Source organism: Rhinopithecus roxellana, chromosome 21 (genome assembly GCF_007565055.1).
Source record: "Rhinopithecus roxellana isolate Shanxi Qingling chromosome 21, ASM756505v1, whole genome shotgun sequence".
Classification (NCBI taxonomy): Eukaryota; Metazoa; Chordata; class Mammalia; order Primates; family Cercopithecidae; genus Rhinopithecus; species Rhinopithecus roxellana.
Genome location: NC_044569.1, coordinates 29,826,251 through 29,839,942, shown reverse-complemented (window position 1 = coordinate 29,839,942; position 13,692 = coordinate 29,826,251). Strand labels below are relative to the sequence as shown.

The 13,692-nt window shown below is 33.7% G+C and overlaps 1 protein-coding gene across 4 annotated transcripts in view; it reads left to right on the top strand.

Annotated features, from left to right (window-relative positions):
- Positions 1 to 13,692, top strand: part of RTTN (rotatin) — a 204,664-nt gene that overhangs the window by 71,772 nt on the left and 119,200 nt on the right. For all 4 annotated transcript variants that reach the window (XM_010358889.2, XM_030926066.1, XM_030926067.1 and 1 more), the window contains 4 exons: positions 1,436 to 1,532; positions 2,176 to 2,244; positions 8,163 to 8,351; positions 8,959 to 9,198. In XM_010358889.2, coding sequence (XP_010357191.2) covers positions 1,436 to 1,532; positions 2,176 to 2,244; positions 8,163 to 8,351; positions 8,959 to 9,198 — 595 coding nt within the window. The remainder of the gene's footprint in view (positions 1 to 1,435; positions 1,533 to 2,175; positions 2,245 to 8,162; positions 8,352 to 8,958; positions 9,199 to 13,692) is intronic.

Genomic DNA, 13,692 nt, shown 5'->3' with positions numbered 1-13,692 from the left:
ATCCTTTAAATTTATTTATTATATTTTTAACCTTAAACTTAAATATTTAATGGAAATATATAGAGCTTTTCTGTTATGGCAGTTGGGCAATTTTTCATCATGCTCTTCACGTAGGACTTTCTCTAGTTCGGACTGAAAACACTTTTCCTGTGTTTCAAGTGTTGTTTAAAAAAAATTAAATTTTAAATCAGGCAAAGGCATTGCTGTAATTTCTTATTTATTTGGAAATATTATGGTTCATTCTCTTTATCACTGATGTGAAATGTCTATTTTATTATAAGTTAATTTTTACATGTTCTCTGTTTCTTTACTTTTTTTTTTTCCTATTTTTAATCATGCCAATTACATAAGGATGATTTTCTTTTCTAGCAGTTAGGAAAAATATCTTCTCTCAAAACTTATTATTATTATTTTTTTCTGAGACAGAGTCTCGCTCTGTGGCCCAGGCTGGAGTGCAGTGGCCGGATCTCGGTTCACTGCAAGCTCCGCCTCCCGGGTTCGCGCTATTCTCCTGCCTCAGCCTCGCCCGGCTAATTTTTTGTATTTTTAGTAGAAACGGGGTTTCACCGTGTTAGCCAGGATGGACTCGATCTCCTGACCTCGTGATCCGCCCGTCTCGGCCTCCCAAAGTGCTGGGATTACAGGCTTGAGCCACCGCGCCCGGCTCAAAACTTATTTCTTATTCCTGCTTCCCTGAATTTGCTAACTGTGTATTATGTTGTTATTCCTGTGAGATAACATCATACTTCTTTGTTTAGAATTTCTTAGGTTTCAAGCATTGAGAAATTGTAGCTTTGGGATCATTATAGAAGTGGGAACTTACACTTAATGATAAAGAATCGGACCAGGGCACTTAGCTAAGTAGTAAGTAGTAGAGCTTTAGTGTTAAGTCTGTCTGTTCAGAGCACTTCCCTTTTCCATCATCTTGTCATAATTAACAGGAACCAAAACAACGACACAGCCCAAGGATAACATATTAAAGTCAAATCCAAGTTCTATGATCACATGTTTGTAGGAAAGGGCAAAAGTTGTGAAATAAGATCTCTCAGTGAGGAAACTTTAGCTAGAATTACATGACTCGGCAAACCTTCTAGAGGCTGTGTCAGTTCATTTCTCTACCTAAAACTAGACAGTGTCTAGTGAGTGTATCTACAAGTGTCGCTCCTGGACTGGTAGCGTCTGTGTCCTCTGAGAACTTATTAGAAATTCATATTCACAGGCTCCACCCTAAACCTGTCCAATCAGAAACTTTTAACAAGCCCTCCAGGTGATTCTTGTACATCCACAGGTTTGAGATGAAAGCCTGTGTTTTAGTGTCACCTTATCTGGGTTAATGTTGCATTTCTTTTCTCTTCAAATTACGATATTTTACATTTGAAGTTTGTTCTTTCTAGACATACAAGTATTTCATAAAGTTGTGCTTCTTTTTATTTAGTTTCCTTAATATTTCACGAAGATTGTACTGTCGTGACTGAAGTTGGAGCACTATTTTGTCTTCTATTATTTGATGAAGTATCAAGAATGGATATGTGGTGAGATAAAATAATTTATAAGTTTTTTACTCTTAACTATTTGTCTCAGGTATCCGATGCAGTCTTATAGCAATGCATGGAAATTTCTGGTTTACGAAGCTTATGCTGTCCATGCTACACCCATATGTGGTATGAATTTTGATTTGAATAAACAGTATTCAAAAGCCTATTGGCTCAGAAAGTCTATCTCAAATTTTATTTTTAAACATTACTAAGTATGAAATTTAAAATTACTGCAGTAATTTTTGTCTTTAATACATTTTTAGTACGTACCTTCAGCTGTGTGTTTTTTTCTTAATATTTCATTATTTTTAAAAAACCTCGGAAGATGTTTAGGAAGTAGTATATGATTAGCACTGATCTTGAGCAGGATCCGTGGGAGGAGACACACAAAGTCCACCTGCCATTACCACCACTGCATTGTATGAATCATTTGTTATGTGGAATTTTTTTTAAAAACATGATTTACTCTTCATAAGCACATCTAGGAAGTAGCAAACATGTTGTTACTATACTAAATGATAGACTCAGTTGCAGCGCTTGCTTTCATTTGCAGTCAGTGAAGTGAGGTAAGTTGTATTTGTTAGACAAAACTTGGTCTACTCAGTTGTTTCTTTGTTTTTGTTTTTCTTTTATGAAACAGGTCTGTTAATCCTTCCAATAAACCTTCTTTGCCGTCAGTCTTCAGTTTGCCTGTTTCAGTTTTTAGAAGGTAAAGGATTTATTTCTCTGATTTTCTTGAAGGATGAAATGTTACAGAAAGGGAAATCAAAATCAACAATTTCTCACAATTTTCATTTAGCATTTAAATCCCATAACTTGGGCTTTCATGGTTCCTTCACGATGGTGCTTTGAAGATTTCAGTAAGTATATCTCCCCACCACCAATTTTTTATTTTGATATCATTCAAATTTACAGGAAAGTTGAAAGAACTATACAGTGCATACCTGTATGTCGTTCAGCCTAGAGTCATCAATTATTTACATATGAGTCTCTTTGCTTTCTCTCTCTTAATATATATTTTTATTTATATTTAATTCTCCCTCACCTGCCAATTGGAAATAAGTTTCAGACATAAATTCACTCCCTTCCTATATATTCCAGCATGCACATCCTTAGGTTAAGGACATTATTCTATATAACTGCTACAATATGATCACATCTAACAAGATTAAAAATAATTCTATAACATGATGTGGTTTCTCCAGTTATCTCCAAGTATCTTTTGTATATATTTTTTCATATGCAATAACAAGTTAAGATCCTACATTGTGCTTGGTTTTCATGTCTCCTTAGACTTTTTTAAAAAGTAAATTGTAAATTGTTTTTATTGACATATGTCGTACATAAAGCATACAAGTCATAAGGGTACAGCCCTTGAATTTTTCCGAGTAAACGTACTTATTTATCTCACAGAGAAATCTGACATAGAATATTACTAACAGACCAGAACCCCTTTTTGTGCTTTCTCATTACCTTCTACCACCCCAAAATGTAATCCTATTTTAATTTCTATTGCCATACATTATTTTTGCTGGTTTTTGAATTTTATAAATAGAGTGCATTATGATGTTGGCTTTTTGCTCAACTCGGAGAGATTTGTCCATGTTGTTGCATGAAGCAAGAGTTGGTTCATTTTCACTGCTATGTAGTATTCTGTCTAAGAATATACAACACTTTTATTTACCATTCTATTCGTGGAGGTTTGATTTGTTTTCTGTTTTGGGCTATTATGAATTAAATGACTGCTGAGAACATTCTTGAACATGTGTCATTGTTGGAATATAGGATATTTATGTTTAGCTTTAGTAGATGCTATCAAACAGTATTACAAAGTGATTGTGCTGATTTACATTCCCACCAGCAGTGCAAAAGTACTAGGTGCCCCACATCCTCACCAGCCTTTGGTATTTGCATTACCAGTCTTAATTGTGTGTAGGTTTGGCTAAATAATAAAACTCACATGACTGCAGTAGTTGTGCTTAGAATGAGATCACATTTGTGGGTGCTGGGAGCTGTCTTGGCTTAGAAGCCTCATGTCCCAAATAGAAAATACGTTCTCTAGTAAGTGTGCTGTAGGCATAGTTTCCAGGTTGCTTGTAAGAGCCACAGCACTCAAGATTGCTCAGAGCTGTGCCGTCCCATCATGCGTTTGTAGTTTATTCGTAGATGTCTCAGTCCAGATGTGGGGAGTCATTTTCATCATAAGCAAAGCAGCTTAGTAAATTCTTGACATTCCATATCTATCTGATTTTACTGGGTAAAGGGACAGAGAGTTAACTCAAGATCACATTTGTCCATAAAGAGGAGAAAGGGTTTTATTATTCCTTTACTCACAGTAATGTTGTCATTTAAAAAAGTGTTGCCCATCTGATGGATGTATAGTGGTATTTCAAAGTGGTCCTGATGTATTACTCTTTACTTTTTATTATTTTCTTCCTTCTATGTTCTTTAGACTTAATTTGCTGTTCATTTTCTCACTGGAGGATTGGCCATTGATTAGCTGCCCTTTCATTTAAAGCTATCAATGTTTCTAAGTATGGCTTTTGGTATATTCCACGAATTTGGTATGCCATATTTTATTATTTAGTTCAAAATATTTTCTAAGTGTTTTGTGATTTTTTTTCTTTGATCCAAGGGTTGTTTAGAGTTATTGGGGGTAACTAGTGAAGATTTAGTTTATTAGGTTTTCTGGTTATTTTATTACTAATATTTAGCTTCATATTGACATTAGAAAATATTTTCTATGATTCTAATTCTTTAGAGTTTGTTGAATTTTACTTTATGACAGCATATGGTCAGCTTTTTAAAATATTCCATGTGTACTTGAAAATAATAATGTATATGTAGTAGTTGTTGGATATACTGTTCTGTAAGTATCAAAATATATCAGGTTTATTGATAGTTTCAGATCTTCCCTGTGTCTACTTTATTGTATGTGTGTGAAGTTCTTTCAGGTAGCAGGAGGGGCATGTTAAAATCTCCACTATGACATTGTCAGTTCTGGCTGACAATGTGTTTTGAGGCCATGTAATTTAGTTTGTAAACATGCTGGTGGGTTGTCTCTATCATTATGAAATTATTTCTTTATCTCTAGCAGTGCTTCAGTATATAGAATTCACTTGATCCGTTATTACTGTAGCTTCACCAGCTTTTATTTGGTTAGTGGTTAGCATGATATGTATTTTTCCATCCTTGTAGTTTTAACTGTTTTGTGTCCTTAAATGTACTTTTTTTTTTTGTAAGAAGTATATAGTTGAGTTTTTTTGGTCCAGTCTTACAGTATTTACGGTTTTAATGGAATATTTTAATGAATTTTACATGTACTAGAATTACTAATATTTTTGGATACAGATTATTAGCTTGCTGTTTTCTATTTGTCCAATGTCGTTTTTTTCCTTTCTTTTTCCTCTCTGGCTTATCTTGATTAATTTTTAAAATTAATCCATGTTTTTCAGCTGTTAACTTGTAGTTATACATACATTAAGTATTCTATTTATTTATTTATTTGTAGCAATTGGGATCTTGCTCTGTTGCCCAGGCTAGTCTTGAACTCCTAGCTTCAAACAATTCTTCCACCTCAGCCTCCCAAAAGTGTTGGGATTACAGGCATGAGTCACTGTGCCCACCTAAGTATTCTTCCATGTATATTATTTCTATATATTTTATACAGAGGATTATTTTATAATATAGAGATTATAATTTACTTTCTTGACTGTGAATTAGTATTTTTACCACATTCCAGACAATGCAAGGACCTTAGAACACATTAACTCCATTTAATTGCTCTTCTTTTTTTTTTTCTTCTATTGTCAGGTATTTAAATTCTATACATATTTTAAATTCTGTAAGATGTTATTATAATTATTTTATACAGTAAATACTCATTTAGATTTGTATACTTTGGTCATTTCTGTTACTTTTTATTGCTCTTTTGGTTTTTCTGCCTCCATCTGAGAATTTTTTTTGAAGAGTTTTATTATTTAATGTAGTACACTTACATTAGCAATGATTTCTGTCCGTTTTTTTTTTTAATCTAAAAATTCTGTTTTAAAAAATGTTACCACTAGGTATAGAATTCTAGGTTGGCAGTTGGAGTCCATTTCTTGTAGGAACATTACTGTCAGTTTTATTGTTGCTTCCTTGAAGGAGCTGTGTTCCCCATTCCCTTAGGACTTCCTTCAGCTGTATCCCACAGCACTCTTTGCTTGCTTGCTTATTTATTAGGGGGAGTTTATTTTATTTTTATGGGTACATAATAGTACATATTTATGGAGTATGTGTGATATTTTGATATAAACATAGAGTGTATAATGATCAAATCAGAGTAATTAGGATGTCCATCACCTCTAATATTTATTGATTCTCTGTGTTAGGAACATTTTAGATCTGCTCTTCTAGTTATTTTGAAATATACAACAAATTGCTGTTAACTATTGTTACTCTATTATGCTATGGAACACTAGATCTTATTCCTTCTATCTAAATTTTTATGTACCCATTAGCCATCCCTTCTTAATTCCCCCCTTTCCCACCATCCTTTACAGCCTGTGGTAATCATAGTTCTACTCTTTAGCTCCATGAGCTCATTTTTTTTTTTTTAATTGTTTTTTTTAGCTCCCACATATAAAGGAGAACATGTGATGTTTGTTTTTCTGTGCCTGGATTATTTCAGTTAACATAATGACTTCCAGTTCCATCCATGCTGTTGCAAATGACAGGATTTCATTCTTTTTTATGTCTGAATGATACACCATTGTGTATTTATACCACAATTTTAAATCCATTCATCTATTGATGAACACTTAGGTAGATTCCATATTTTGGTTATTGTGAATAGTGCTGCAATAAACATGGGAGTGCAAATATCTCTTTGACATACTGATTTCCTTTCTTTTGGATATATACCCAGCAGTGGGATTGCTGGATCATATGTAGGTTCTGTTTTTAGTTTTTTGAGGAACTCCATAATGTTTCCAATAATAGCTGTACTAATTTACATTCCCACTAACGGTGTACGAGCATTCTCCTTCCTCCACATTCTTGCTAGCATCTGTTGTTTTTTTGTCTTTTTGATAAAAGCCTCTTTAACTGGGGTGAGATATCTCATTGTGGTTTTGATTTGCATTTCTCTGATGATTGATAATGTTGAGAATTTTTTCATATACCTGTTGGTCATTTATATGTTTTCTTTTAAGAAGTTTCTATTCAGATCTTTTGCCCAGCTTTTAATTGGATTATTATTATTATTTTGCCGTTAAGTTGTTTGAGTTCCTTATATATTTTGGTGGTTAATCTCTCACCAGTTGAATAGCTTGCAGGTGTTTTCTCTCATTCCGTAGGTGGCCTCTTCACTTTGTTGACTGTTTCCTTTGCTACGCAGAATCTTTTTAGCTTGATATGATCCCATTTATTTTTGCGTTGCTTGTCTGTGTTTTTGAGGTCTTACTTAATAAATCTTTGCCCAGGCCAATGTCCTGAAGCATTTCTCTGATGTTTTCTTCTAGTAGTTTCGTAGTTTCAGGTCTTACATTTAAGTCTTTAATTCATTTTTATTTGATTTTTGTATGTAGTGAGACAGAGAGATCTAGTTTCATTTTTCTGCACGTGTATATCCAGTTTTCTGAGTACCATTCATTGAAGAGACTGTTCTTTCCCCAAAGTATGTTATTGGTGCTTTTGTTGAAAGTTGACCAAATGTGTGGATTTATTTCTGCATTCTTTATTCTGTTTTATTGGTCTGTGTGTCTGTTTTTATGCTAGTATCATGCTGCTTTGGTTACTATAGCTTTGTAGCATAATTCAAAGTTAGGCAGTGTGATGCCTCCATCTTTGTTCTTTTTGCTCAGGATTGTTTTGGCTGTTTAGGATCATGTTTTGTTCCATATACATTTTAGGATTTTTTTATATTTCTTTTTGTTCCTTCTAGGATGCAAATTTGCATGCATGTTAGATTATTTCACCATGTTAAAGGAAAAACTTGAGACAAAATACGCATGTGTGTGTCTGTGATAGAACAAAATTAACTTTGGTTTAAGAGATATTGCTGTTGAATCTCTTTTTATTTCTAAACATATTTCTTGGTTCTTGTTGAATTTATTGATGATGAAACCATGTTCTCAAGTGAAAATACTAAGTTGGAATTCAGTCACTTAGTGACCTCTATGATCATAGGCAGTTCACGTATCAGCTTTAAGCCTCATTTTGATCATTTGTAAAATAGGTATCATAGTGCCATACCATCTAACTGTGAATGAGTGATACAAAATAAGCAGTGTTTGGCATAAAGTAAATATCAGTGGTTTAGCTGAACACCTTTTATGTTTGGTTCACTATATTCATGGGCCCTGACTTCAACGAATGTTAGTTATCTCCGCAACAACTCTAATATAGCATAGAATGTGGTAAGTCCTCAAGAAAGGATTTAAGTATTCTGGGGAGTTTAGAGGAGATGAAAAGAAGAATTGAAATACTGTATAAATTATGATAACTGTTTAAAATAGGGACTAAGAGAAACCTTTGCATTATTGTGGGTTGGAAGGCATTGAACTAGCCCTCATTTGTGACTCTGTTTTTGAGTAGCCTTTAAGAATTTGAAAGTTTGTAATTATTTGTACACATTTTCTTTAGGTATCATCTACCTGTTCATGTAATCAGACACCATGCTGTGAGTCCTTACTCCATAGTTTTGCCCTTATCTGCTGATTGTTTGGACTTGAAGCCGGTGTCAGATATGCTGAGAATAGCTTGGAACCTGTCATGGTATCATGGGAGTGATAATCTGTTGAAGCAAATGAACTCTGAAAGTAAAACGCAAGAGTAAGCTCTTACATGTTGAAAAAGCATTTGCAATTAATTAATTGTAATTAGTTAGGTTTTACTTTTTCCTTAAGTCTGGTAGCTTTTTCCCTTGATATCATCTGATTCTGCTTTTTAGCAGTTATAATTTTCACCTTCTTTTAAAGATTACATGTGTTTATTACTTTTCATCTATTATACAAGAAAATTTTAAATGAAAAAGCATTTTACTCTGTACTGTTGTAGAGGTTAATGTCTGATTTGTTCATAGATGTGAATCACTAGGAAAGGGGTTCTGGATTAGAATAAAATCTCAGTAAGTATATGCATGAGCGTTATCATTAGTGTGATGTTGATTACTTTTGAGTATCTTAATATTCTAATCTGTCTGTCTTAATGTGAATAAAAATTTTTATGAGGAGGAAACGTCAATATAAACATTTGGGGTGCCAATGTAAAATCCTAATATTGGCAGATATGTATCAGTTTTTCTTTTGGCTGTAAGTCAATCTTTTGTTAAAAGAAAATGAAGATAAAACAACTTTTGGGAGAGTTTATAATAGAAATGAATGTGAGATTTTATTTAAATAGCTTTATGTTCCTCCTTCTTTTTTTTCTTTTTGTCTAGATTTTTAGATGCATTGAAGTTATCCACAGAGGACGTCCTCACTCTGAAGATAACACACATGGCTAGTGGGCTGCAGGACTGCCTCCATTCCATTGTTCAGGCTGCAACCCACAGGGAAGTTAGGGCTGCTGTCACTAGGATGAGTTTTTATCTTCTGAATGACAGATTGTCTTTAAAGGGTGGCCCTGATCCATGTGGGGTTACCTTGAAGTCCTTGGCTTGGCACACAGCACTGAACAGGTCAGTGTAAGGTCAAGGCTGCCAGTTTCAAAGACCTGCGTTGTGTTGTGTTTGTGTTCATCTCCTAACCTTTGAAGATAAGAGTCTATGCCCTTACTGCTGCTATCAGAGAAAGAAAAACTCCAGGATTTGTAAGAATAGCCAAAGAGAAATTTTTAATTTAGTTATTGCATTGTTGAAGGGATTATTAATAAACTTATAACAATTTATTATCATTAGAAAATTTTACCTCACAAAAGTAAATAATTAGGATAAGACATGGATGAAACAAATTGAATGTTTATTTCTATCCATGTTATAAATGAGTTGAGAAATCAGTGCATTGATTAATAGGTGTGGTACACCTGCCACAGGCTGTTTTGTTTTGTTTTGCTTTTGTTTTGTTCTTAAGTGAATGATACCATTTTTCTTTTTACTCTCGATTTCATGAAGTTGATTGCCATGTGGAGGTCCTTTATAGCAGTTAATTGGGAAGGCTCTAGCTTGTCAGTTTAACATGCTTAACTTGTAGCAGATGGTTGCATTTGCAACAAGACTGATAAGCAACTGCTGCAAGCAGGTTTTCATTTTATTCTTCATGTGACTTTAATATAAAATGTATAACTTTATTATTTAACATAAAATGTGCAGTTTTTAAGCTGCTAGGTTAAATGAGTTCCCAAAATATGAATTCCTTTATTAGTTTAGCTTTAAAGATTCGTTTATCCTAATTAGGCTTTCCAGTGGTGTGCTGGTCCCACTAATACAGCCTTGTGAGAGAGCTGATGGTTGAATTTTCAGGATTTTTGTAAGTTGATTGTTAAACACAGCCTTTCTTAACAATCATATAAACTTACAATTAAATAAATTATATGAAAAATAAAGGTAATGAATATGCAAACATCACTTTCTAATTATGTGGCAACATTTTACTGTTATCTTTGTTCTTAGGTTATGCATACATATATACTACAGGGGTATGTATTTTATGGAAATAACTACAGTGGAATGCCACTGTGCATCTCTTCACAACTTCATGTTACATGGGTAGCTCCAAATTGTCTGGAGTGGGTTATTTACACCATGGAAATTGACAAACACAATAAGTCAGCACTCTACTTCTGTTAGACAGTTACATATTTATCAGCACACTCCGGCATTTAAACAGTCTTGCCAGTTGAAGAATGCGTAAATCCTTCACTTTAAATAAATGTAATATGTCCCTATTTGTCAAAAGAAATTTTAACATAAAAGCTGATTGTATTCATTGCACTAAGTTTTCTTTCTGTTGTGAATTAAAACCATAGAAATAGTATGCAATACCACATTACAGGAAAGACTCTCAAACTGTGGGTCAATGGAAGCCTTTAGAGTATTTCAGATTGCCCAGTAGCAATAACTGTATGTGAGCATCACATTTTTGTGGTTAGTTTCCTCAGGACTAGTGTTAAGTGGAGAGCATAGACTGTGTATATGTTTTTATATATATATACACACACACACATATGTATATATAATATTCATCTCGTATTTGGTTTCTAGGTCTGTGCTTGATCACGGCAACACAGACACTACTGCCTAATTTATAAATATTCATGTGTTTCTGCTGTATTATGTTTTACTAAAGAATGTAGAAAAAATATATATCACAGAATCCACCTTTTTTAATGAAAACTTTTTTAAAACTTTACTTCCAGAAATATATGTACTAATGAGGCTTTGGGAAACTTTAGTTTTGCTTTCACTCAGTTTAATGATAGAAAGGAACATCACCTTTTTGACTAATTATCTAAGATGAACCAACAACTTAAATGGTGCTTGGAGATAGAAAATTCCCATAAATTATGGCTGTATAAAGTATTGAGATGTTGAGAACATTTTTATAAGCTTAGTTTAATTTTTTTTAAATACAAGTATTTCAAATTGTATCATTCTAGACAAAACAAAATATAGAGAAGCATGTTCATACCTGTGTAAATGGTTTTTAATTGTATTTTAAAAATAATGTTATTTTTTAGACATTTTCCATGTCAGTAAATATACTTTGAGGCTAATTTTTCAAATATGTGATATATCCAAATGAATGTTCCCCAAAAGGGGTCCTTTTAGGTGTGAGTGTATATGTTAGAATAATTCTGGCTTTGCTTAGATATTTTGAAATTGTACTCTCAGGTCATTTGAACAACAGCTGTAAGGAAGTCTTACTATATTTTGAAGTCATACCTAATTTTTTACCAAAAAATGATATTAGCAAAAACTCAACTATCCAGAGAAGGGTAAAAATGATTTTTACATATATACCGAAATGAACACCACCCTAAACGATGACTATTTATCACTATTAACAAAAGTATATTTCAGTTTGACAACAAAAAATGGTTTCTAACATCTTTTTACTTACGGTACTATGGCTTCTAAACATAACTTTCCAAGCTGATTATTTTAACAGTCCAACATTAATTTATGCGTATGTTTTATATGTGTATGTTAACACACAAGCATACTATTATAATCTAATACCATTTTGGAAACTTATTTTAAGAAAACAGATGATAGTCATGGTTCAGTAGGATTACAAGTTGTTAGAGGTATCTAGATTCTTCTTGCAACTAGTTTCTGTTGAGTTTGCATGTTTAATGCCTCTCTACTCCTTTCCTACTGAAAGTCCTATTGCTACTGTTTTTCTCCATTTTTCACCAGACTGTAGACTGACTAGTGAATTGATTTTTCTGCTTTTAACCTTATGCCACTCATTTATGTTGCTTCCTCAATGATCCTTCTGAAATACATGTCACCTGTGGGTTCTCTTCCATGGTGTGCTGGATATTAATAGAATTCCACCCCCTTAGCATGCTGTAGAAAGTTCTTTTTGATCTGGCTCTTGCTTACCTTTTCAGCTGCATTTTCCACCTCTGTCTCTAACATATACTGTGTTTCTATGAAGTACAAATATTGGGGTTTTATGAAACTGCTTGATATTTTAGGGCATACACTTCTGTTTTATACCTCCTTGCTTTTACATAGTTAACTCCCTGGCTGTCTTGTGAATATCTACTCCTCCTTGAGCTCCAAGCTCTTCTTCCTCTGTAATGTATGTGGAATTGTAGTTACCATGATTGTCACATGGCTTTCCTGCATTACTTCTACAGTTGTTTAAATATTTGTCTTCTCATGTGCCTTGGGTTTATTACATTCCTTTTTATATCCCTCAAATATGGCATAAGTCATAGTGTACAGTTGGCCATGCAGCCTCAGCATGAACACCTCCTTTGAAGGATATTCATTCTGTTTTTGAGCTGTGATTATTAGTAAGTTTTTTGTTCTTTTGAACTGTACCTGGTCATTTCTGCCTATTATTCTGTCCTTCAGACTCACAGAATTAAATACTGTCTTCACATGTGACAACTCTTCATTTAAACATAACTATAATTTCTTCTCTATTCCCCCCACCCTGCTTTAAATGGTGGTTTTTTTGTTTGTTTGTTTGTTTTAGATAGACTTTAAAAGCCACAGTGTCCAGACTTCTCATTTGTTCATGCTGTTTTACAAGGGTATTGTGTTTCTTAGGACTCTCCCTGAGATCTGAACATGGTGCCTTATATGGGTGTGGTGCTGTGGTGTGGGGTGAATAGGAAGAAAGGAACTACTGCCTTTCTTTTCCTACTGCTTTTCCATTACTCAACAGACATTTATTCATCACCTACTAGGTGTCACTCTTGTAGGAAATGTAGCCGTGAGCAAAATTGATAGGGTCCTGCTTTCATGGAACTTGCAATTAAGACAGCTAAACGTATAATCAAAAGTAGAAATGCTTCCAAGCAGACTATTAAGAAACTGTATTAGAGGAGCATCTTACCCCTCTTCGGTAGAGAGAAAGTGGTTCAGAGAGTGAAGCTTAAGCCAAGGCGTAACAGGTAGAAGGATGTGAAAGCCTGTGGGATTGGAAGCCGAAAAGATGCCAGGCGCACCGAGAAACAAATACCACATGGTCTTTCTTATGTATGGAATCTAAAGAAGTCAAATTGAAAGAAGTAGAGAGTAGAATTGTTACCAGAGGCAAGTGGCAGGGGTATGTGGGTAGAGAAAAGGGAGACGTTGCTGAAAGGTTACAGAATTCCAGTTAGACAAGAGGAGTAAGTTCTGGTGATGTATTACAGCATAGTGACTATAGTTAATAATAATATATGTTTCAAAATAACTAAATTAATGGATGTTAAATGTTCTCACCACAGAGAAATAAATATTTGAGGTGATGGGTATGTTAATTAGCCTGAGTAGATCATTCCACAATGTATACATGTGTCAGAACACCACATTGTACCCTAAAGATATATACAATTATTATTTGTCAGTTAAAAATAAAACAATAAATGGAATATAGTTTGGAGCATGTTATGTGACAGAAATTTGATACTTTGAATCCATAAGTGGATGATCACTTGACTCACAACCACTTACATATTATTTCTCCTCTAAACTAAAATGCCATATTCAACCAATATTATAAAAATTAAT